Here is a 27,778-nt window from a genome sequence, read left to right on the forward strand (position 1 = left end):
ACGCTTGAGGCTTAAAATAAAATTAAGTTTGTTTGACCTTTACCTACCGACCCGATAAAATTGCCCCGACTCAAATAATTTTATTGCATTCCAGAGAAAAAAAATATTTTTATTTTTTTATGAGAGGGAAAAACTGATTTTGGTGCTTGAAACCGGCGATTATTTTATTTAACAAATGCATAAATAATTATGGCAAGTGAGAAAGTAACCCGCGGTCAGCTAGTAGAAAATCGATAAAGCGGACTGTTTATTATCTCGTGTATTCCGAAAACGTGTCAACTTTGCCGATAACGTTGCCTAAGGCCATAGGATGCAGACGACTATCAAACCGCTTTATAACCGGAAGGCAATCTGACAAAAGGACATAATTTTACAAATCTAGTATCTAATTTACCCGCCAAACGTAAAGTATACCAAAACGTCATGCCGGTAATTTTCCATTCCACGAGCACGTGCGACCTATCGTAATATCTAATTTCCATCGCTCGACGTTACTTTTGTTTACACATACACAAAAAACGCGCGTAGTGCATTCATTTTTTGTTATTACCGCATCAATATTTTTAGCACCGCTTAAGAAGTAATACAGTTTGAATTCTATAACGATTTTAATAAGATATCGACAGGAATGTAGGCAAAATTCTATAAAAACGGTCAAATTTAAATTTAGTTCTTCGTAAAATTTCAAACAGTGCGATCTTAATTATTTCTTTCCTTCTAAGGGTAAATAAATGATAAATTCTGTGGGCATAAAGTTCAGACTTTTGACCAGAAAGTACAAAAAGCAGAATAAAAAAATCTTCAATAATGAAAAAGCGTCAGCAATTTAAATACATGGCGTAAAACGATTTTTGGCAAACAGATTTATGTTAGTGTGGCAAAATAGCTCACAGAGGTAGGATATCCACAATTATCGTTTGACACATTTACCTGTCAATTTATACAGGATATTGAATTCGCTTTAACAAATTAAAGAAGAAACTTTTTTATTGATTAATTTAAAGAACCGAGGCGGTACGATCAAACAGTGATGTGTCATATGGCGCGAAAACATGACGTAATTCCATGACAATCTCGGGCAACTATACCGCTTTGATCTCCACTTCAGATGCCATGATACCGACACACTTCTTTTAGCTCTTCGAAGGGGGTGTTAATTGATGATGAAAACAAGGACAATGACTAAGTTTATCAACAGAATAATTACCGATAATCGTTTACGCTTTTTATTTCGCTTTCAACATTGGGTGGATTATGATTATTGTGTCCATATTTTTGGGACACTTTACAAAATAATCATTTTTCGGGAAATAAGTCTTGAGAAAGTGAAAAAAACTAGTCCTAACACTTTTGGAAAATACGGTAGGGGCTAGACTTTGATTATTAATACTATCGATGCAGTCATTATGGAGAGCAACTAGATGGTGGAGATTACAAAAATACAGTGAAAAAAAATGTCTGCTGTGAAAAGGAAATTTAAGAAGAACAAATATGATTGATTACAAAAGAAACATAGTGTACATGAGAATATTATTTGTCTACTATGTGTTAAATTATATTTGAAATTTGCTTGTACATAATACTGCTTTCATAACAGTGACAGTATTGCGGCAATTGACAGGCGAGTGGTGGGAAATTTAATTATCTGTGAAAATATATTATAAATTGACTTAATTGTTGATTTCAAAATGTCTTTAATCAGATATCGTTTTGAAATGCATTTGTTCGAAGTGAGAAAATCTCAGTTTTCGAATTTCAAGAAATTGACAAGAGCGTAAATGTGTTGAAATATTACAGGCTAGATAGTTTAAATATTTTAATTTTGTTACGCCAGAACAAAGAGCTATAAAAATCTTATACTTCTTTTGCCATGACAATGGCATAATAAATGTCTGATGTCGGAAAACCCAATCTTGTTTCTGTTCTTAGTAACATGACCAATACGTGCAAGTAGCCTGAAGCTAAAAAATCATCACTTTTGCTTGCATACTGCCATAACCATTGCAAAAACCTTCTAAAACTCATAAAAAAATTATTATCTATTGAATTAAGCATCAAACACTTGTTGAAAATAAGCAAGGGTAAGGCAGTGGTTCCAATTCTTTTCATACACAGATCGTCCCAGAACCACATGGGGCTTGTACATTTAAGCGCAGATGTAGTGAAAACACTTTTGATATATATATAAAGAAAAAGTGTAGACATGAAAGATACTCAAAGGCTTGGTGAACTTTGCCTTATGTGCAAATTAAGTCTGTGCCCATATTGTGTGTGCATGAATAGGGCTAGGGGTTTATATATTGCAAGCATACATTTAACAGAGCATCTTCAGAGATTATCTACAAGCAATAGGTATTAATAAATAGACTTTATTACTGAGACAACAAACATTTAAAAAACTAAAATATAATAAAATTATTTACCTACCTACCTACCCACTGTAAAAATACTGGGTCGGTAAAGGTCAAACAAACTTAATTTTAATTTAGGCCTGATGCCCCTGGTGGCATCCTTGTCGATACAAAGCAACCTAAGTCCAAAACGAGGTCAAGGTCAAACTGAGGTCAGGTGATGTCTGAAGATGAGGAATGGTCACAGGTTACATCTGCATTAGTATCAAGTCATTCTAGTAAGGGGTATTGATGCTAGAGGAAACGGTCCCATTTGGTTAACCGCGAGATGGCCCACACAAAGCAACCTAAGTCCAAAACGAGGTCAAGGTCAAGGTCAAACTGAGGTCAGGTGATGTCTGAAGATGAGGAATGGTCACAGGTTACATCTGCATTAGTATCAAGTCATTCTAGTAAGGGGTATTGATGCTAGAGGAAACGGTCCCATTTGGTTAACCAAGAGATGGCCCATACAAAGCAACCTAAGTCCAAAACGAGGTCAAGGTCAAGGTCAAACTGAGGTCAGGTGATGTTTGAAGATGAGGAATGGTCACTGGTTACATCTGCATTAGTATCAAGTCATTCTAGTAAGGGGTATTGATGCTAGACGAAACGGTCCCATTCGGTGAACCTTGTACGTACGGACAGGACAGTCACTATATGCCTCCCGCATCAGTAGATGCCGGTGGCATAAAAACATTTCTCTTTTTTTATAAGAGGTGCATTTATTCAGGAAGGAGCCCTAATGCTAAGGCATATGGTAGAAAAAGTATATCTTAACAATATGTAGTTATGTTACACGAGTGATTTGTGTAGCAAATTAAAGCATTCTGTAAAAGGGCCATAATTCCTAAACTGGGCAAGGTACATTCGTACCATGACAATATTCACAAGTTCAGTGTGATACATTTTTCGTAATTTTGGGACAGAAAACTGTATGTGGAGTTATCAGGACAGGGCTTGTATCTGTATTGCACAATACATACAGCTTCCTGCAAAATTTCAAAGGGCCATAACTCCTAAACTGAGCAAGGGTAAAGTTCATGTCCCAACAATATAAGCAAGTTTACTTTTAAGTGAAACATTTCTGTAAGTCTGTGCCAAATCCCTTAAATACTGTTATCCGAACAAAGATTTCAGGACAGACAGAATGAATGGTGGCAACTTCATGTCCCCACAACCTGACTCCAAAATGTTCATGCACCATGCATAAAAAACATCATTTAGTGAATATACTTACTGCTTCTTTCTGGCTTTTCAGGCTGTTTCTGTTGTTTGGGTGGTTTACTTTCTGTCGACAGTTGTTGAGATCTGACAGTACTTCGTAAAACCCGTTGTGTTGGCTCATCCTTTTTATTCTCGTCTTTTTTAGAATCACTATCACTTTTTGTATCTTCCTTATCATCTAACTCGTTATCCTGAGATGGTTTAACACTATTCACTTCACTATAATCTATTTCCATATCTACATTTTCATCACTATTTTTATCACTTTCTAGCTTTTTCAAATTCATCACATATTCACTATCCGAATTACTAGGAACATCCAAATAACTGGGATTCTGGACTGGTTGTAAATACGTATTCAAGTTGGGTTGTGTTTGTTCAAGTCCAGATTCTTCAGGTTGGGCATCTGCTTCCCTGTCCTGGTCTTGATAAGGATTTATCACATATGGTAAAGCAGATTTAGTCCCAACTTTGAGCCTTTCATTAGTGTGTGTAGGTGTTGAAATGGCTTGTGACTTTGGGGGAATAATGATTTTTAATGGAGGAACTTTTGGAGTACTGGGACGGGAATCTTTACTGTCTCTTTCAGTTCGATTTGGTGAGCAAGGTACAATATTATTTATTTTATCACTGTCCTCTGTCTTTGACGAGGACATAGAGCACAAACAGGAATCTGCCGATTCAGCACTAGTCACTGTGTTTGACGACAATTCTGTCAACTTTACAATATTATCAGACTGGTTGTCCGCCTCATCACTTTGTTTTGGACAATCATTTGTTGAATTACTAGTCACTACTGAATTCGTAACTGACTTTTCAGTTTCAGAGTTTAGCAACTCTGGTGGCTGTTGTAATTCCGTACTTGATGTTACTGAGGAATGATTAACCCCACTTTGACCTGGAGATTTCACACTCGACGAGCTAACCAAATTACATTCCTGAACAAAATCAGAAATTCCATTGTTTTTGTAACTATTTACTGGAATGGGATCTGAAGTATCAATTTCTAAATCTGGTAAATCCAAAGAATCTTCGTTTCGAGACTCGCTCCACTGTACGTTAGCATTAAATGGTAACGTTTCCATTGGTTTTAAAACTGATTTACTTGAATTTATATCACTAGTTGTACCTACGATAGAGTTATGATCACTATTCTCATCACTTTTATCCGTGGCTTTATCCGGGAATACTTCTTTCGCTTCATTTAATGAATTTCCATCCAACCGCAAAGCTGGAATCATTAAATTTGACCTTGAATCAAATTTTGAATTTTCATCGTCTGGTAATGATATTTTTAACTTGCTGCCTGAGAAATTGGTAAAATTATCGAGCCCTGGATTATACAGATCACTGTCAACACTCGATGCCGGACTGTCTGATGGTGAAAACATTGGAGTATCAATATTTGAATCAACCGACATGTTAGTTACACTATATGATTTGTACTGTGGCTCATTGGAGTCTAAAGATTTCTGGTTTGTGTAACCAAAATTATCACGATGAAATTTTAAACACAGTCTAGGTGATGATAGCTTGCCATCTGGAGATTTAGGCATTGAAAGCCTGCGATTCGAAGACGATGATGAAAACGACTCACTCCTGTTGTTCTGGTGCATATCTTTAAAAGGAAAATAAAAATACTGTCATCAAGGCAGAGCAAATCAATCAAATGAAAATATATTAAATACTTTCTGGGAAAAGAAAAGATAATGAATGCTGTAAACTGTAATGTAAAAGGTACACTGAAAACAATGTATCTTTCAAGGGGTTGAAACATTAAAAGAAATAGTGTAGAGAAAGAAACTGAACTGAACTAAACAGTTAATGTTTCAGCTAGAACCTAGCCAGTTTTCCTTGATTTTCTACCAGTACTAACTTGTTCTCCTAAAGTTATAGATTATTTCCACTCATGAAGGTTCACAATGATTTTTTTTCAGACAGAGTTACTGTCTGGTAAAATAATTGAATATTTGAATTCGAAAACTGCATTAGAATATCCAGCAGAAAGGCTAATATCTGTTCCCATCTTAAATGAAAACTAAATACCACCTTCAGAGTCTAAGCTCTTGTCATCATCCTTCAAAGAAAGGACGCTGTCAGGAGACATTGGTGACCTCACATCTTCTATACTGGAGGTATCACTTCCTGAGCAAATTGTCTCCTTCTTCAAAATTTTCACCATGTCAGTAGATGGTGCCACATCTAGTGGAGTTTTCCCTTTAGCATTTTGCTGGAGAGGATTGGCTCCATGTTTCAACAGTAATTCCACTAACTGAAAGTATATAAAATTTAAACATGATTTAAAAATAATTTATATGGAAGGTTCTTTTTGAAGGATCCATTTCAAGGACTACACTCTCCAAGAACTGTTTGTAAAACTTTGTAAAACACAAACATTGACATGATGGCCTGTTGGTGGCAAGTGTGTATGTAATTTTGTATGCTGTGACATCAACCTTGACCAAATGATCTCAAAATTGACTTCAAGCAACCATTCTATGAATATTGCCAGCAAAACAGTCTTTTTGATTATTGAGCAGAACCATTTCGACTAGAGGTCACTCTGACCTTCACCTGTGACTGTCAAAACAATATAGGTCATGTACTCACCACAGGTAATCGTCTGATAATCATGCCAAAAGTTTTTTAGATACTAACTGGAAACTGTTTTCAGTCTTAAGGATGTACGATCAAATTTTTTCTAATGTTAAGAATTTTTTCATACTCTGTGAGCTTGAAGAACATTAGTTTTCAAGACAAACAAGAGAAGAAAAAACATAGGTCACCAAACTCTTTTTAATTTTATAGGGCATTTACTACACCCACTGTTTAAGAATTTCTGAAATTTTGTAAAATTGAAAAAAATGGTTGTACTTTATAAAACATATAATATCCCATTTAATGTCATAGGGATTTCATGTCTTACAGGTTAATATGAATACAAGGTGATGTCAGTATTATATAAGCATAAATGTCACAAACAAATCGCTTTCATTTTTACATGATGACATAATTACCCCACCCACTTCATTTTCAATGGAAAAAATATATTTAGATCTACAAAAAAATTTCTGATGGTAAGATTTTAAAAATATTTTGCAGCTTTAATGACGCACAAAAATGCTTTAAAATGGAAAGAAAAAAAGTAGGGGTCACCGTGCATCTAAGAGATTTGTTAAGAAAAAACGGTCAAAAACTGGTGAATTTTGATATTTTGTGTTCTTTTTTATTTAATTAATATTTTCCAGATAAAATAAAGAGATATCTTGAAATTTTTTATTTCAATTATAGCTTATAATTATATGTATCAGTCAGGAAAATATCAAAACGAAACCTGATCTACTTTCATAGATATTTGAAATTACCTACCCCTACCCCGTTGTAAAACTTACGTCAATTTTAGACAAATGCCAGCCAAAAATAAGGGTGAAATTTTTTTTTTCGCAAAAAGCAGAATCTATTTGCTTAAATGGTACTTTTTTAGCCATATTTTAATAATTTAGCATTAATTTTCGGCAAAACTTTTGTTGGAAGGCAAGATTTAAAGAAACATTTTTCAAAATGGCGGATATCCTGAAAAAAACGCTCATACATCCTTAAGGTCATTGTGACCTTGACATTGGACCTGCTGACTTCCCCAAAAACAATAAGAGTCATCAGCTGACCAGGGGCAATCATCTTTATGATCTTATGAAGTTTAACCATTGCAGACAAAAGCATTTTTTATTTATGAAGCTGAAACTGTTTTCAATGTCAAAGTTACTGTGACCTTGAACTTTGACCTACCAACCCGCAAAACTGTAAGGGTCATCTACTGAACACATGCAATCATCCTATGAAATTGAGCCAAAGTATTCTTTAGTTACTAACTGGAAACTGTTTCCATTCTCAAGCCTGTGACCTTGACCTTTGACCTACTGACCCCAAACCAAAAGGGGCCCATCTAAATGGTCTACCAACAGACTGACTGAACAACAATGAGCAAAACAATATAACTCCACTTCTTCAAAGGCAGGGTTTTTTCTAGCTAATTTGGGAACATAGCCTATAACCCCAAAATTGGGAATTTTGACGCGTAAATGTTCCAAATTGGGAAATATTTAGTCCCATAGGATAAAGTAAGGATGTGTTCATACACTTGTTTCACATTTTAGAACATCTTTAACATACTTCCATTATAAAATTGTCCATAATTTGGTCAATTTTTGTGCAATTTTGATGAAATTTTTTTCAGAATGTAGACTGGGAATTTTTGCACTCATTTTTGGAAAAAAAACATACTTTTTGGCATTGGGAATATAGCCGAATAACGGCTATAAAAACGGCCGAAAAAAACCCTGAAAGGGGAGCATAAGGTTACAGTATTCAGCTTGCAGCTATTAGCTCTCATGTTTGTCAAGTAGAGTGACTGCTGTTTCAGTATAAGGCTCTCAACAGTCAAGGCATACTACAGAATACCAGAGTGGTCAAGGCATACTACAGAATACCAGAGTGGTCAAGGCATACTACAGTATACCAGAGTAATACAGTCAAGGCATACTACAGAATACCAGAGTAATACAGTCAAGGCATACTACAGAATACCAGAGTAATACAGTCAAGGCATACTACAGAATACCAGAGTAGTCAAGGCATACTACAGAATACCAGAGTAGTCAAGGCATACTACAGAATACCAGAGTAGTCAAGGCATACTACAGAATACCAGAGTAATACAGTCAAGGCATACTACAGAATACCAGAGTAGTCAAGGCATACTACAGAATACCAGAGTAGTCAAGGCATACTACAGAATACCAGAGTAGTCAAGGCATACTACAGAATACCAGAGTAATACAGTCAAGGCATACTACAGAATACCAGAGTAATACAGTCAAGGCATACTACAGAATACCAGAGTAATACAGTCAAGGCATACTACAGAATACCAGAGTAATACAGTTAAGGCATACTACAGAATACCAGAGTAGTCAAGGCATACTACAGAATACCAGAGTAATACAGTACTAAACGACTACTCTGTCTTAATTGCCTGCAGGCTTTATTGAATTGAACAACATGTTACCTGATAGAGATGTATTGACAAAAGAGGTTAAATGCATCTAGTTAATGAGTCTATTACAGTTATTATTATACTTGTTCAGTTCCTGAGCTACAATAACATCATTACTCAGGTAATACCTGTACAAGAGTATTAAGTATTAATTACATGTAATTCTAAACATTTGTTATGCATTTCTGATCTCTTCTAAAATGGACCTAATGTTACTTAATTATTTTGTAATTTCTACCAGTATTAAAGGTAACTGACTTAATGCTTGTTTTGCAGGGTTTTAAATCAAACTACATGGTGACTTTCCAGCTATTTCATGGTTGAGAATGATCCCTAGTTCACCTCCGAGCAGTATTTCAGTTACAGGCTCAAATCTAGGTAGAGAATCAGTGGCCTTTTAAAAACTAGATGAACAACTTCCTCACATCTAGCACTTGAATCCTGACTTAAGGGGTAAGTGACTTTAAGTCAGAGACTTTAACCTTCAGCTGCATTTGAGGCCAGGCTAATTTTCATTGATAAAAATCCAAATGAAAAAATAAAACTTCCTCATGAAAAAAGCAACAAGTTTTTGGCCGCAGCTTGAGGACTACCTTTACTGTCAAACTGCAACCCCAATGAACATACACCCTATTCATGATATATGCAAAAGTTGAAATCCAAAAATTTATGTACCTACAAAACTGATGTTTTAGTGAAAATCACAAAATTCATGTCCACAAAATTAAATTATTTAATAGTACTGGAGAGAAAAGATGCCATAAATCAGTACCAAATCTGGTACAAAATGCTATTCCTAGACATAGGTATTTTTGTCAAACTGATAACTTTTTTGCAACATGTTATAAATCTATACATTCTGTACTAAGCATTATAGAAAATGCAGTAAAACACTAGGACAGAACTTATATAAGCTTCTTGCTTCCAGTTCGATCCATTTCATTGGATACATGTACAATGTACAATTATTTTGTATTATATAATATGCGTATGATAACGACGAATAAAATATGTTTAAACCAAAACAATAGTAATACTGAGAAAATGTCAAGTGTTCTTCAACATTTCATTACTCATATAGTCTGAGGTAGTATATTTATTTTCCTCAGCTTGAACATGCCATAAAAACATCTGAATGCCAAGTGTGACATTGACCTTTAAGCTAGAGGTCTGAAAATTGTGCATCACACATCATCTTATTTGTGCCAAGTAATATCAAAATCCTTTCATGGACTGCCAAGTTACAGACCGGACAGGAAAAAAACCCTGTTGACGTTTGACCTCTAAGTGTGACCTTGACCTTTGAGCTAGAGGTCTGGGTTTTGTACATGACACATCTCATCATTGATAGCATTTGTTTCAAGTTATCTCCCTTGATGATGAATGACAGAGATACAACCAGATACGAAATTACAGATGGACGGAATGACGGACAGTCGGAAAAGTGCATTCCGATCGTCCCTGAACTGGTTTTCAACCAGTAGGGGACTAATAAAATTTAAACCAAACTATCAGTAATGTACATTAACTGGGGCAATTATGGCATAGCTTCCTGCAGAATTCAATAGCTCAGTCATCCATCATAACATTGTAATCAATATCTTGTCTAAATATATTACAAGGAGTGCCATATCAAACAGAAAGAAAGTCTCCAGTTTTCCAAGAAATTTGTCTGCTTCTCATACAAATTAAAAGCAAAATATCATAAAACTCAGTATGGCTAGAACTGTAATAAATCATGGAAGATTTTGATAGGAGTAAGCAAGTGTATTTACTAGGCAGTGTATTCACTAGGCAGTGTATTCACTAGGCAGTGTATTTACTAGGCAGTGTATTCACTAGGCAGTGTATTCACTAGGTAGTGTATTCACTAGGCAGTGTATTTACTAGGTAGTGTATTCACTAGGCAGTGTATTCATTAGGCAGTGTATTTACTAGGTAGTGTTTTTACTAGGCAGTGTATTCACTAGGCAGTGTATTTACTAGGCAGTGTATTCACTAGGCAGTGTATTTACTAGGCAGTGTATTTACTAGGTAGTGTATTTACTAGGTGGTGTATTTACTAGGCAGTGTATTTACTAGGTGGTGTATTCCCTAGGTAGTGTATTCACTAGGCAGTGTATTTACTATGTAGTGTATTCACTAGGCAGAATATTGACTAGGTAATGTAATAACTAGGCATTGTATCCACTAGGCATTGTATTTACTAGGTAGTGTATTCACTAGTTAGAGTATTCAATAGGCAGTATATTTACTAGGCATGTATTTACTAGGTAATGTAATAACTAGGCAGTGTATTCACAGGTAATGTATTCATTAAGCAGTGTAATTACAAGGTAGAGTAATTACAAGGTTGTGTAGTTACTAAGCAGTGTGTTTACTAGGTAGTGTGATTACTTGGTAGTGTTATTTCTAAGTGCTCAGTGTATTTACAACACAGTGTACTTACTAGGCAGTGTACATACTAGGTAGTATAATTACAAGGCAGTGTATCTACTAGGTAGCGTATTTACTAAGCAGTGTATTTATTAACATTTTTCAAGTTTTATCATTATGAAATGCTGATAACCTTTATAATTTCCTTTTCGGGTATCTTTAACCTTTACCCTGCAAAATTTCTAAAATGGACTGGTCTATCATTCAATTTGGACAGTACCATTTATTATTCGAAGGGTGTTCACTGATAAGTTAGTGACTGAAAAAAAAACAAGAGGACCATGATGGTCCTGATTCGCTCACCTGTCCCCACATGAACTGAGTATGACGTCGTTTTTTCTATTATTTGACTTAGTGACCTAGTTTTGAACTTGACCTAGATATCATCAAGATAAAAATTCAGACCAATTTTCATGAAGATCCATTGAAAAATATGGCCTCTAGAGAGGTCACAAGGTTTTTCTATTATTTGACATAATGACCTAGGTTTTGAAGGCATGTGACCCTGTTTTGTAATAGACCTAGATATCATCAAGGTGAACATTCTCACCAATTTTCATGAAGATATGAAAAATATGGCCTCCAGAGAGGTCACAAGGTTTTTCTATTTTTAGACCTACTGACCTAGTTTTTGACCGCACGTGACCCAGCTTTGAACTTGACCTAGATATCATCAAGGTGAACATTCTCACCAATTCTCATGAAGATCCATTGAAAAATATGGCCTCTAGAGAGGTCAAAAGATTTTTCTATGTTTAGACCTAGTGACCTAGTTTTTGATCGCAGTTGACCCGGTTTCAAACTTGACCTAGATATCATCAAGATGAACATTCAGAACAACTTTCATACAGATCCCATGAAAAATATGGCCTCGAGAGTGGTCACAAGGTTTTTCTATTATTTGACCTACTGACCTAGTTTTTGACCGCATGTGACCCAGTTTCAAACTTGACCTAGATATATTATTAAGATGAACATTCTGACAAATTTTCATGCAGATCCCATAATATATGGCCTCTACAGAGGTCACAAGGTTTTTCTATTATTTGACCTACTGACCTAGTTTTTGACCACACGTGACCCAGTTTCGATCTTGACCTAGATATCATCAAGATGAACAGTCTGACCAATTTTCATACAGTTCCCATGAAAAATATTACCTCAAGAGAGGTTACAAGGTTTTTCTATTATTTGACCTAATGACCTAGTTTTGGACCGGACGTGACCCAGTTTCAAACTTGACTTAGATATCATCAAGGTAAACATTCTGACCAATTTTCATGAAGATCCATTGAAAAATATGGCCTCTAGGGAGGTCACAAGGATTTTCTATTTTTAGACCTACTGACCTAGTTTTGGACCTCAGTTGATTGAATTTCGAACTTGACCTAGATATCATCAAAATAAACATTCTGACCAATTTTCATGCAGATACAATGAAAAATATGGCCTCTACAGAGGTCAAAAGGTTTTTCTATTATTTGACCTACTGACCTAGTTTGGGATCGGACGTGACCCAGTTTCAAACCTGACCTACATATCATCAAGATAAACATTCTGACCAATTTTCATGCAGATCCCATAAAAAATATGACCTCTAGAGAGGTCACAAGGATTTTCTATTATCTGACCTACTGACCTAGTTTTTGATCGCAGTTGACCCAATTTCGAACCTGACCTAGATATCATCAAGATAAACATTCTGATAAATTTTCATGCTGATCCCATGAAAAATACGGCCTCTACAGAGGTCACGAGGTTTTTCTATTATTTGACCTACTGACCTAGTTTGGGACCGGACGTGACCCAGTTTCGAACTTGACCTAGACATCATTAAGATAAAAATTCTGACCAATTTTTATGCAGATCCCATGAAAAATATGACCTCTAGAGAGGTCACAAGGTTTTTCTATTATTTGACCTACTGACCTAGTTTTTGATGGCACGTAACCCCGTTTCAAACTTGACCTAGATATCATCAAGGTGAGCATTCAGACCAACTTTCATGAAGATCTTGTGAAAAATATGGCCTCTAGAGAGGTCACAAGGTTTTTTTATTTTTAGACCTACTGACCTAGTTTTTGATGGCACGTGACCCAGTTTCAAACTTGACCTAGATATCATCACTCTGACCAACTTTCATAAAGATCCCATTAAAAATGTGACCTCTAGAGTGGTCACAAGCAAAAGTTTACGGACGCACGGACGACGGACGCCACGCAATCACAAAAGCTCACCTTGTCACTTTGTGACAGGTGAGCTAAAAACTGAAAAAAGTCATGCAATCACCATATACTGTATGCGCACTTGAAGTTGCTAACATTTCGTGCTTGGCTGCCAACCATAAGTAAACTAAGATCATTGCTCAGACATGAATTTGCATATTATATCTGAACCCACTGATAAAATATAAACATAGTACAAACACAACAATACAAAAGTTGTGAGAGTTTCAAATAAGCTTTCAGCTTCCTACTCAATCCTGTATGCTTTTTTTGATATAATATTATATACATGTTGTAAATGAATTGTGATTAATAAAATATTGTTTAAACCAATACAGAAGTTTTGTATTATATAATTATGGTAACAATCCAAAATATAAACAAAAACATCCGAAATATGAATGTAACAAGGAAAAAGTAATTTGTCAGTTTGCCTGCGAATACCTTTTTATTCTAAACTAATTTGTAGTAATTTTTGCTTAAGAATTATTGTAAATTATGTGAAAATTGTTGTTATAGTTATGTAACATTGGTCGTCAACATGGCAACATCAAATTACATCTCTATAAATAAACCTGCTTTTTCCTTTTTTTTTCATTTGAAGGTCACATACCAGTTCTGTGTACTTAAATCTGCAAATTCCTAGCCCCTCTTATGTAAAAACCTCGCAAATAAAAGTACACGATACATTAGTAAGAAAAAATTCATGCTGGTAATATTAGCTGAAAATGATGTTGTGACTGGCTTATATTATTTATTAATATTAGAATTAAAGCTTAACCCTGAAGTATTCAGTTGCTAATCTGACTATCGGAATTTTTCAACACTGCCTGGGTGATGTGAAAATTATACAGATCTGACATTATTTTTTGTTGTTTTGTTTTAAACTGTTTTATTTTCTAAAATTCAGTTAGACCTCAACATTTCGTTCTACTTTCTTGCCCTAGAGCCCATTTTTTGATAACATCAAAACTGAATGCAGTTTGTGCATGTTTAATGAGCCTGTTTGTACAGATATATAGGGATCTGTTTCAACTCTGAGTCACTTAGTACAGTGCAACATTTTGACAAAACAAAGACCCCAATGTAATCGGCCTGTAATATAGACCATGTTTCACAAAAATGTAATCATTAACCTGCAGGCCATTTTTTGATGAACATAAGAACATACCAACCAACACCACAAACGAAATTCTGTTTTTATGCCATATCATTGTATTATTGATAACTTCCTAGGTTTCAAACATCCCCCAACCAAGATGATCACAAAACTGTGTAAACTTTTCCTATCTCTGGGGTCGTTTTTGTTTGATTTCTAGTCACACTAATGCAACGTAAGGTCTTTTGAATATGTTCAAGGTTTTGACGGTGAAAAAACCCAGCTCAGGTAACCCTCCTCTTTTTTTCAGGTATGGGCTGGCACCAGGGTGGTACCACTGACCTCATGTAACCAAGCTGGATGATTCCTCACATTAATTTACTTCACCTACTGAATGAGGTTTCTAAACCCGGACCCTTCAGGAGAATGTAATTCAAAGTCACTGGCCTTATCCACTCAACCATGAAGACCCTCTTTTACCCATATATTCGAACTTCTTTTAGTGCACAAAGTAAAAGTCTTTACCTTTGTATGACCATTTATAGATGCATCATGGAGTGGAGTATCATTCTCGAGGCCCTGTACATTCACATTCGCACCAGCTTTCAGCAACTGCTTAGCAATATAGAGCCAGCCCCTGTTACTGGCCTCGTGAAGAGGTGTCCAGCCTACAAAACAAATTACATTTGTGAGGTGATACATTACAGAATCATCTGCTTACCAGTTTTTGACCATTTTTAAATACCAACTTTATTATAGCAAAGATATCTGGTTATTGCTTGTTGCAGAAAAAATGTGAAAGTATTTTCAAAGCAATTCCTGCACACATTTTAGGCGAAGATGTTTTCTTCTCAAACATTTATAAACTCTTAGTACTTTGAAATTGACCGTAACACTTTTGAAATGATGGACTTTTTAATCAACTTTTTCCTACTTTTTTTCCCCAATTTTCACCCACTTAATAACTTTTCAATGTTATATATACATTGTATGCTAGATTTGGTAAAAAGAAACAAACTGAAAAATTTCACCAAAGTTATGGGCAAGTAGCTTTAAAACTTGAAATATATCATTATTCATCTAATATTTTTAGCAGAAGAGAAGTGAGGTGTTCCTTAAAGGTATGATTATAACATTTATATCAATCATTGAATAAGAATATCACTCATTTTGAGGAACGATCCCCTTTTACCCTGACAACACACACACTGACAGTTCATACTGTTTATTTCTTTGCAAAACAACAAGCTATTTCATAACAAAAGGAAGAAAGTATTATGAAATTGCGTTCGTTTTTTTGTGTGGTAAATTTCATATTCATCAGGAAACATAAACAGTGACAGATCATAACTATAAATAAATGCAAGTACTTAGTTTTTCCTCTCCTTATTTACCATCTTAAAGTAAGAGGGTAAGTTAAAACACTTGTCTAATAATCTTAACAACAGCAAAGTGCCCTACACATGAATTTAGTTTTATGTTTTATATTGTAAACCCTGTATATGTTTTGTGGATGATTACACAGCCTTACAACTTTTCATTAAAAAGCTACATGCTTGAAACAGGCTATTCCTTACTGAACTCAACTTTCTACCTTTTTTTTCAGTTGGTTTAAACATTTGCCTAGTGGGTATTTTTTTCACACGCTAGTACGACTCCCATTTTCAAACACTAGTATGACCCCTGCACTACTCTAACAAACAACATGGTAAAATACCACAGTTTTACAAATGAACCTGTGTCCATTGATTATCAAAAATCTATCCTAACCTGTCATACCATTATTCTAAACTTTCAATGTTGTACTTGTTCCATTCTACTGAGCAAACACCACACAATATGACATTGAAAATGACCAGAATAACTTCATAAATTATGTATTCATACATGCTACTCTGCTTTTTTTTGTTATCTATATGGGGCAAATACATTTAACCACACATTTTACAGGGAAATACAAATTTAGAACTTCATTATACTAAAGTAGATTTAGAGGACAGCTCTACTGTGTGAGATCATATTTCCTTTTACAACAACCACATTAAAATAAATTACTCAACATAAACAACTGTCCTAATAAATTAACCTGAGACACATACATGTATACTCTGCATGTCCTCACTCAGTTAATCAAAGCCTTGAGATGTCTGGAGGTTGCGGGTCTTGCTAGATTTATTTTCATTTTAAATGCCAGTCTATAAATATACATGTATAGGAAACAAATACTATTGTGCCTCATATCCAAGATAAACTCTGACCTTACATGAACTTATCTTAATTGACAGCTGGAAGTCAGTGATGTAACCATGGGCTGGAATACCTTATCATTGACAGATCTTATACAGTCTAACCTGTCTTAAGCAGCCAGCCAAGGGAAGCAGACAATTTGGCCGCTTAAGCCAGGTGACCGCTGATCAGAGGTGCAGCCAATATATGTATTTTTCAGACTTCTGACCAGTTTAGCCTTTAAGCCCATTTCTTTTTGGGTTCCTTTCTATTATTATTTTACCAGGATGCAATGACGTGCATTTGCCTTCGCAATAAGAATGGTCTTCTAAGCAATCTAAAACTCCGGCGTGGTTTTTTTACTACAAAAATTGTTACAGACAATTTTCCAACTTCAAAACAAGTTTGTTTACAATTTTGGTAAGGGAAGCTACTCTCCGCGCTTATTGTCTGCGCTAAAATCTAAGATTGCCGTTACGTTCCGTAAAAGATAGAATGGTTTATACTTTTTTCAAACACAATTAATTTCGTATAAATTTAATAGTATTTTGATGACAGAAGTATTAAAAAATCACAAATATTATGCTACTAATTAGTTACCGAGTATTATCTTTAACCGAGGTAAAACTGTGAACAACAAAATTGACACGAGGTGACACGCTAATTGCCGATAATTACTGGCCATTTGATCATAACAAAATGGGGATTACACCTTTGGTTATCAGTTTTAATTGAGAAGCTCATGTCATTTTGTCGTTCTTGTGGTGGTCACGCGAAACTTAGCAATCACGCGCTTCTCAAAAATCGGGTATCTTCGGCAATTATTGCCTAAAAATAATTGGTTTTGGAAGGAAAATGGCCGCTGAAAGGGGTCAAATACGGCGGTCGGGAGGCAATTTTGGTGATAAAATAGAGGAAAATCCGTCGGGGGCGTCATAAAATGGCCGCTGAACGGAGGTGACCGCTGATCGGAGGTGACCGTTAGTACAGGTTAGACTGTATAATCTAAATGGCCAGTGTGAATGGATAGAGGATAAATAAGAACTGCTTGATCACTGATAATTCATCCGCATTGTTCATGAATGGGACTACTTTGTGTAGCACATGAACATCTATTGGATGTGATTTGAAATCAAATAAAGATGCTACATGATTGTCAGAAATACACTTAACTTTGGTAGCGGGATAAACCCGCAACCAAAAACAGGTGCAATTTGGGTAAAGTGCAACCAGAATTCCACACTTAAAAGACCCTTGGGCAAACATCAGGCCATCTTAATACAGTTCATATAAATCTGCTCTGTATTTTTCTATATAACAACAAAGAACAGATCAATGTACAGCAAGCCCAGGTGGACCTTCCCTCAGAAATACTATAAACAGATGTGAATATTATTCACATATAAATAGACAATGGACTATTAACATATAAATAAATTCAAATGGCAACAGAAGGCCATCCTTTGATATTAAAGTCAACAAATGCAACAATCTGACTTGTAAAAACAGATGCAGAGCCAGCAGACACAGAAATCTAATTTGTATTTTCTGAAATCTACAAGTGGACCAATGTCATGGCAACCTGGGATTGCTGAAAAACTAATCTGTAACTTAGTGTCACTCGAACTGTCAGTAAAATATGCAGAAAACATTTCAGGAGACTCTCCTAACCTCAACAATCTTTAAACATCTGTAGACAAACTTGTATCTTAAGTTTGAAGTACTAGCTGGAAACTAGTATCAAGACAGGACCAGTTTCTGGACACATGTAATAACTACATTATTAAGGCAATATACACCCATGCTTTTGAAAAAAAAAACCTGGTTCAGATTACCTGTTTACATTAAGTTTTACAATGATATCTCACCTGTGTTTACAAAACATATTTTGGTCTCAATGCATTGTGTATGTGCAGTATTTTCAACTGGTCGAGGTATCAAGTGGGGAAGAAGTAATTAATCTACAGTTGAAACTCCATACTTTTGATCCGGTGGAATTCTAGATATTGACATGTTCAATTTGCACTCCTGACATGAACTACCTTTAATTTCAAGGTATTCATTACATAATAATGCAGGGCTGTCTATTTTTGTGCTAATTTTATATTATATATTACCGGTATGATTATCAAAAATTCATGTGTAAGGGGAAAAGTTATTAAAAGATGGCTTTGCTCTGGTAAAGTTCTGCTTTTGAGTCGGTTATATTTAAAGAGCATTGTTGTAAAAATTAGTAACGAGATGTGTAAAATTATTTTAATTACTTATTCCAATCAATAACAGCAAATGAGCGTCAAAATATTTGTCCGGCTATTGGATTACCTCTCAGGGAAAATTAATACTTTTTATGTCCCTATTTGAGGCTCTAATGGAAACCCAAACTTTATGTCACTATGTGATACTGACTGCATTTTGGAGGCAGTTGGAGCTTAGTTTATGCAGTGCGAGCTTCATTTCTGTCAAACATTTTTTGAAAGAATAACGGAGGAAAAATATGAAAATTTGGTCGTCCAGAAATTCAGAATGTTAACTTTTGAAAACTTATTGTCTGATACCTATGTAGAAAAGGCCAGGATAGATAACACAAATTATTACAAATTTCAGTTCAATGAAAAAATGAAATAAAATTTGCTCTTATTAACTTAACATATTCACTCATGAAAACTACCTGCAAAGTCAGCTACGTTGACGTCGGCACCAGCTTTGATCAGTTTCTTCAGCAGCTTGATGTCACCTTTGATTGCAGCGAGGTGTATGGGCATCTCTCCGCGTTCGTTACGCTTGAAAACCTTCTTGTCTAGTTGCGATTTCTTGATTCCAGGCAGTAACGCCGTTGGTGATGAAGGTCTCAAAGTATTCTCTGAAAGTACATAGTAATTACACTTTGTTATATTTTCTTCTGGGCATATAAACACAATGCAAATCTTAACTGAACTAGCATGACTTGCAGGCATACGTTGATTATGCACATTGTCTGTTTTGAAACTGTTGCTGTTTCAAAACGCAATTTTGTTGCCTTCAATTCACATATACAGCAGGGGCGTCGGAAGTGGGGCCGCAGGGGCCGCGACCGTGGCCCCAATAATTTGCCCAAAAACCGTTTTTTGTAAATTCATAAGTTGGAGTCGCAGGTCCGCGGACCCAATATTTTGTATAGTATATTAATTTTTGCTTCGCGTTAAACAATACACGCTGTCCAGATTAGTGTGTTATCGTGGTGACGGTGACACGATCGGGGGTGTTAATTGGAGTCATACACACGTGTCTGTGATTGGACTCAATTACGCATGAACAAATCAGCATGTTTTTAATTGGCATGTCTTTAGTCAATGGAACGTTTAAGCTATACACAGCCGCAAAGATCTAAGGTATTAACTTATAAAATTCAGAAAAATAATTATCATGTTTTTATTTAATGAAAGAGGTAAGTGTTAAGACTTATCACACCGCTAAGATGTAAGGAATTAATTATGTAAATTGTTTTTACTCAAAAAATGATATTTCAAACAAAAATAAGAAATGAATGTAACACGAATGATTATTGTTCAATACATTAAATACAAAAAAAAAAAAACATACATGCATTCTTTGTATTGCGTTATACATTATTAATTCTGAGTTTATTCAAAGAGCTATAAAAATAAACTTCTTTGGTTTATTAAACTTTATTTTGCTTATAGTCATGTAAATAGTAAGAAAATACTGGAGACTTGAGATGCGATTCAGTACCCTTAAAATGCACCAGAACTCGCCATTTATGATCCTGTTTTAAAAAAATTTCAGGGGGAGGTCCCCCTTACCCACCTTACGGGAAGGGGATGCCCCCTCCCGTACCTACCCCCCTCGCGGCCCCAATATCAAACACCTTCCGACTCCCCTGTACAGAGTGTGTTAAGGTTTAGCGTCTTTTTAGAATATTTTTCGGTCATATAAAAAAATGGTGTCTGCTTCCAGCTGTGAGCACAATGCCCAACTCACTGAAAAACAACACTGTTGTCATGTGACCTGATACCCCACCCAGTTACAATCTACTGACACCTGGCTGACCAGTCCTAGCCACCAAGTGAGGGGAGAACAGAATTATTCTCTGGGGGAATTTTACTGACAGGTGGCTAAATACAGACAAGTTTATTCATAAAGTTACTTTAATATTTGACCCTGCATAAACTTGATAACTTGAAAAGAAGCATACACTTCATTCATATGAATGTACAGATTTTATCTTAACATTGCTCTACCATGACCTTGATCATTTTTCAATTTTACACAACCACATTTCAAAACTTGTATAAGGAGGCATTTCCTACTTATTTAGTTCAATCTAATAAACATAAATTTTCTTTAAATCTAATGAAAAGAAATGCACTTATGTGGGACTAGCAGTAGCTCTTGACTAGGTTCCATAATATGGGATAGAAGCTTCATAACAAGATTTCCTTTCTTTTTTTAATGATCAAAACCTTCTAAAATGAAAGTAAAGTAATATACACAGTCCTTAAACACTTATATTTTATACTTAGCCCACATGTATGCACTGCATACACACAGCATGTAATGTCACCAACAACTGCAGGCTATAACAGTAGTTCATCTGATTTTCCCATAAATCTTTAATGTGACCTTTTCCTCCCCACTAGGTTTTCAATTAGTATCATCAGGGCACAGCTGCCAGCAGCACAAAATGTCACAATATCATCTATTTCTAGTGAAAATGACTGCCAATTATCCCTAACTTACTACCTGACATATAAAATTGATCCCAGTTTCTAATTAAAATATCTTTTTATGTATCAGGTTATAGATTAGAAAACTTTCATAGATCTTGATGTACCATGATAGGATTAAAATAGGTTTTGTTTGCACATGCATTTAACTGACAAAATCTGGTACTTTCAAAAATCCAACACAATATGCATTTTCTACATAAGCCAATGAGATAAACTTCATCATAACTGGTTCCATAGGTACAGCCTAAGCACGAATACTGTCCAAAGTGGAAGTAACAAAAATACTCTGACAGCACTTCATATCCTTTCCGCACCTTAATGTAATAAAACGTATTAGTGTCTGATGGCCCTTTCACGCTTTCGTAGGATCAACATTTTACTACAGGAAATTCATTTTGAAAATATTTCTGAAATGTCTAGGTCTGCAGCTCTCAAATACGGAAATAGCTTACATCCGAGGAATATACTAACACTTTCAGACAACATCAAAAAGGACCTTCTGTGTGATTTGACGCACTTAAAAAAATCTCTATGTACCCTTGCTCCCATATGGACCCCTGTTGAATGTGTTTATTTTGAGTTCAAATATGTTTTCGTAGATGAAAAGCTGACATGTCGTACTAAATAGCAAAAAAAAAGAGAAGTCTACGCACATACATTTTGACGGGGTGACCCCTGCGCGTGACGTGACCCCTGACTATTAACCAATGCAAAGGCAACTTTCGTTTTCAAGTTTAGCATGTCTACTTTCATTTTCTTTATTTTTGGAAATAGCTGAAGGTTGAATGACGTCATTTTCTGTGTTGTCAAAAACATACATTGAATGCCTGGCGAGAGTGCAGAAAAATGTACCCGGTGTCCTAAGGATATCTAAATTTGCAATATACCTAATAGACCAACCTCAACAATACTCGAAGCACCCCCACAACCTATCACACACTAAGTGGACAAACTTGGGAGAGGAACTTGTCAAAATGCTACGGACCATATTTTTCTGGAGAGAGGAATGTGGTTGAATTTCAGCCCCAAAAACACTGATACCTTAAACTGAGGGTGTGACAGACTACACTCTCAACTGACAAATATCTTGCAAGCTGCCTTGAATAGTCCTACACTATATAAAAGATCTGGCAATCCTATAAACTAAGAAAACTGCCAATGAACAGATCTGTAATTTTTTCATAAGTTTTAACATGAAAATTTCACTTCCTCATTTACCTATAATTATGAAGTGATACAGAATATGCCTATATAATTATACACTATTAACTTGTATATAGGTAACAGATTTCAATATTTTTAGTTACAGTATTAATGTTTTATTTTAATGAAAGAAGAAACCAACTCATGAACAACAGTCATTAATTTTTAAAACAGGAGTCATTACCGTTTTTTTATGAGCCATCAAATGAGAAAACAGGATTGATACATGGCCATAAATTTTCTTTCTGGAGAAAAATATTTATATATCTAGTAGGAATGTTCAGTGTTATCAGCAATATTTCATCTTTTATCATTGCATATTTTGCTAACCACATATCATGCAGAAGCCCTGTATACAGGGTGCGCTTTTTTTAAAACAAAATTCAAAATGTTGTGTAATTTTAGTCCAAAATGACACAAAATCAATATATTTCTTTATATATGGGAAGACATAACCAGGGACCTGCTGACAATTTAAAGCATATAAATGGTTCAAGATGTGAATGCAGACAAAATCACCTTTCCTCACTGAATCTGATAAATAATTCTGCTAAATCTAGTTTCCTCGAGACAGTATTTCTGTTACGTAAAGGAGGGAAGTTAGCCTAACCAGTGTTCCTCGATTCTGTACAAGTACTAACCTTCGGACTTCCCCTTCATGATCCCCAAGACCCATAGAACTGCACCCTCCCTTTTGAGCTACATGTAAGGGGGCGGACTTAGAAATGGTTTAAATAATAAATGGTTTGCTCGCAATTCAATTTTTGGAACTTGACAAAAACTAGAGTCCTGTAAAAACTAACTGTCAATTTACAGTGTACCAATCTACTATTTCTGCTGACAGGAACTTGTTAAGGGTAAATTGCATGTAACATTTTGTCAATGCAAGTTTTTTCGAGCAATAAAAAGAAAATTTCCCCTTATTCAGATATAAATGCTAATATGGAAAACGGAATTTGTCCAGCTTAACTTTTCTCTGATGCAATTGTTGGATATTGATTTCTGAACTATTTCAACTGTTATAAAAATAGCTGTCTCTTCAACTGATTTTACTAATGGGCTTTGCCTTTGTGGTCAACCCTTTAATCTTTCGGAAAATTAATACCTTAATTGTAATACTTAAATGGAGCTTGGGGATCCATGTCACCATTGAAAGTGATTCCTGTAGTCTGTACATGATATGATGGCAAGCACTGATGATTATCTAGTAAAACCTTTTTACGTTTAGAAAAAAAGCTGTGATCAATGAAAACCGGAATGCAGTTTGACCAACATATTCAGAGCTGTTTAATAACCTAAAGGTCTAGTAAGCAACGTTTCTTACAAGAATCAACAAGACCAAGTGTTTTGGGTTTAGCGCTATTTTTCAACAGTATTTCAGTTATATAATGGTAGGCAATGAACCTAACCAATATTCCTGGATTCTGTACCAGACTAACCGTATAAGAAAACTGCGTTGTAAAAAACACTTTGGCAGTAAGGTTCGAAACCCAGACCCTTCACGTTGGACCTAGACATTTTTTGTCGGACAGGTCCGACTGTTTGACAGGATTTTGCCTTGACTGGAATCAAGAGGTGGAGGACAAACTGACTTGTGACACCATGTTCTTTACCAAATCGTCATGGCAAACAGGCACCTCAACCGTGGATCGAACTCACTACCACATGATCTAAAGATCTGCGCTCTCCCTACTGCGCTAAACAGGAGGGCTGTATTGACAAACAAAGCCTTCAATGGTGAAAGTTACTATCTAATGTCTGTTAATGATATATTTCCTTTGAATACTACTGTTTTCAATTGTCTACACTGAAAAGCATATTTTTTGTAGGCTTAAAGCTGTTTTTGGAACAATTTTTCCAATCTTTTCACTTTTGCTAATTGTCTTTTGAATGCTGTTAACATGAATGCTGTTAACATGAATTGCTGTTGACATGAATTTAAACTAGCTCAAAGCAGACCCCATTCTGAAAGTTACTTCCAAGTAATGTTCAAGTGAGGCAAAATCTTATGTTTAGTATTTTCAATAAAAAAAAAGTTTTTTTAGTGAGACAAAAATCTATCTTCAGTATTAGAAGTGAGACAAAAATTTATCCAGTATTTTAGTGACACAATTTGTTATTAACCCTTACCATGCTGGACACGATTGATTCTGCCTTTGCGACCAGTGTAGACCAAGATCAGCCTGCACATCCATGCAGTCTGATCATGGTCTGCACTGTTCGCTATTCAGTCAGTAAATTTTCAGTAAACATCCCTTCAAATCATAAATGGTACTGCCCAAACTGGAAGATGGAACAGTCCATTATAGAAATTTAGCAGGGTAAGGGTTAATTCAAGACAGTAGAATAGCATTAGGAACTCCTTTTCAGTACTGCAAATAGCAGATCACTATTCTGCTTTGAATCTGGGCAAGACCCTCTTTTACTCTGGGATTACACATCCAACAGATAGTTTAAAACATTTGATCATAACTCACCTTGAGTTGATTCATCTGACATGCGCATTATCATAGCTAACTGTTGTCGTTCTGACAGCGGTACTGAGCGTGATCCTCCACCAGGCGTTTTAGGATTGGTCATTGGCGATGCTTCAAGGCTTAGACTTCCACGTTTACGTTTATTTGGAGTTTTCTTATCTGTAAATTTAACAAGGGCTGTTTGTAAAATATGTATGCCTCCAATTTATATCTACATTTTGTGCTTCCTTTGCAGAAAACATGAACAGCAGCAGCTGTTGTTTGTAAAACACATGCTTACCATGATGGTCTGTTGGAAGTAATTGGGTATATATTTTAGCAGCCAACTAGAACTGTCACAGGAGTGATGAATAATACCCCTGCAATACGCCTTGTCACAGAAGTATGGCAACCATAAGAAAGAAATGGCCATGGATGATAACTATGTGAAAAATTTGTGGTTTGTAGCCAATGTCAAATTCGAACTCTTCCTATATTTGATGATGTTACACCTGTGTATCTAAAATTATTTAAATCCGTCAACCCTTTCATGAGTTATTGTCCGGAAACCATGTCAGTTTGGCAAATTTTAAGCTGGAAAGGGGCCATACCTACGTCAAAAAATTGGTGGTTTGTAGCCAAAGTCGAACTTGACCTGTATTTTATGATGTTACACCTGTGTACCAACAAGAGCACCGCCTTGCGCGTGCTGACGCTCATCTGATTTTTTTTGTGTAATAGAAATATTGTCCTACCCATGATTTTCTAAGTCTAAAAAGGGCCATCATTCTTGCAAAAAGCAGGATAGAGTTATGTTTCTTGATGTTCAGTGTCCACTTATGATGGTGAAAAACTGTTGCAAGTTTTAAAGCAATAGCTTTGATAGTTTATGAGAAAAGTTGACTTAAACATAATACTCAACCAAGAAAATGATTTTCTAAGTCCAAAAGGGGCAATAATTATTGCAAAAAGCAGGTTGTTATGTTGCTTGCTGTACAGGGTCAGCTTATGATGGTGAACAAGTGTTGCAAGTTTCAAAGCAATAGCTTTGATAGTTTAAGAGAAAAAGTTGACCTAAACATAAAACTTAACCAAGAAATCTGATATTTTCTAAGTCCAAAAGGGGCCATAAATCTTGCAAAAAGCAGGATGGAGTTATGTTTCTTGCTGTACAGGGTCAACTTATGATGGTGAACAAGTGTTGCAAGTTTTAAAGCAATAGCTTTGATAGTTTAGGATAAAAGCTGACCTAAACATAAAACTTAACCAAGAAAACTGATTTTCTAAGTCCAAAAGGGGCAATAAATCTTGCAAAAAGCAAGATGGAGTTATGTTTCTTGATGTACAGGGTCTGCTTATGATGGTGAACAAGTATTCCAAGTTTCAAAGCAATAGCTTTGATAGTTTAGGAGAAAAGTTGACCTAAACATAAAACTTAACCAAGAAATCTGATATTTTCTAAGTCCAAAAGGGGCCATAAATCTTGCAAAAAGCAGGATGGAGTTATGTTTCTTGCTGTACAGGGTCAACTTATGATGGTGAACAAGTGTTGCAAGTTTTAAAGCAATAGCTTTGATAGTTTAGGATAAAAGCTGACCTAAACATAAAACTTAACCAAGAAAACTGATTTTCTAAGTCCAAAAGGGGCAATAAATCATGCAAAAAGCAAGATGGAGTTATGTTTCTTGATGTACAGGGTCAGCTTATGATGGTGAACAAGTATTCCAAGTTTCAAAGCAATAGCTTTGATAGTTTAGGAGAAAAGTTGACCTAAACATAAAACTTAACCAAGAAATCTGATATTTTCTAAGTACAAAAGGGGCCATAAATCTTGCAAAAAGCAAGATGGAGTTATGTTTCTTGCTATACAGGGTCAGCTTATGATGGTGAACAAGTATTCCAAGTTTCAAAGCAATAGCTTTGATAGTTTAGGAGAAAAGCTGACCTAAACATAAAACTTAACCAGGCGACGCGGACGCCGACGCCGACAACCGCTCAAGTGATGACAATAACTCATCATTTTTTTTCAAAAAATCAGATGAGCTAAAAATGATTTAAATCTGTCAAGCCTTTCATGAGTTATTGTCCGGAAACCATGAAAACCAACAGACCGTCAGACAAGCTCACTCCTATATACCCACCCAAACTTCGTTTGTGGGGGTATAACAATTCTATGAGCTGAAGTTTGAAGGTCAAAGAACAAAAACTACAAGTGTTTTCCATTATTGATCAGGGACGATTTTAAGTGTCAAGGTGGCATGCAATAATCCTGAAAGCAGTGGGGCTAATCTCCTGGCCACAGATGATCAACCTAATAAGTTTGATGGGTGTAGCCCATGCATTCTCCAGTTACTGTGCGGTGACGTTTTCAGTCTCAAGATCATTGTAACTTGATTTTTCATACACTGACTCTCAATACTATATGGGTCATCTGCTGACCACATGCTGACTGTGGAGCAATAACTCTGCCAAAATAATTTGAGCAGAACATGCTGACAATATGCAAAACTAGGCTTTATACCAGTTAGTCCTGTGAAGTTTCGTTGAAATCTCGCAAATGATTTTAGCCCTTACCATACTGAATACGACCGAGTCTGCCTTTGCGACCAGTGTAGATTATGATCAGCCTGCAAACCCATGCAGTCTGTGCAGTCTGATCATGATCTGCACTGTTCGCTATTCAGTCAGTATCTTTTTTGGTAAGCATCCCTTTAACAGTTAATGGTACTGTCCAAA

The 27,778-nt window shown here is 35.6% G+C and overlaps 1 protein-coding gene across 4 annotated transcripts in view; it reads right to left on the minus strand.

The window, feature by feature from the left end:
* The window catches only part of LOC123550700 (ankyrin repeat domain-containing protein 12-like), a 97,154-nt gene that overhangs the window by 34,687 nt on the left and 34,689 nt on the right, over window positions 1–27,778 (minus strand). For all 4 annotated transcript variants that reach the window (XM_053544931.1, XM_053544932.1, XM_053544929.1 and 1 more), the window contains exons 4-8: window positions 25,064–25,222; window positions 19,325–19,516; window positions 14,956–15,098; window positions 5,667–5,889; window positions 3,631–5,235 (exon numbers count right to left, since the gene is read on the minus strand). In XM_053544931.1, the coding sequence (XP_053400906.1) occupies window positions 3,631–5,235; window positions 5,667–5,889; window positions 14,956–15,098; window positions 19,325–19,516; window positions 25,064–25,222 (2,322 nt within the window). The remainder of the gene's footprint in view (window positions 1–3,630; window positions 5,236–5,666; window positions 5,890–14,955; window positions 15,099–19,324; window positions 19,517–25,063; window positions 25,223–27,778) is intronic.

This window comes from Mercenaria mercenaria, chromosome 6 (genome assembly GCF_021730395.1).
Source record: "Mercenaria mercenaria strain notata chromosome 6, MADL_Memer_1, whole genome shotgun sequence".
NCBI classification, from domain to species: Eukaryota; Metazoa; Mollusca; class Bivalvia; order Venerida; family Veneridae; genus Mercenaria; species Mercenaria mercenaria.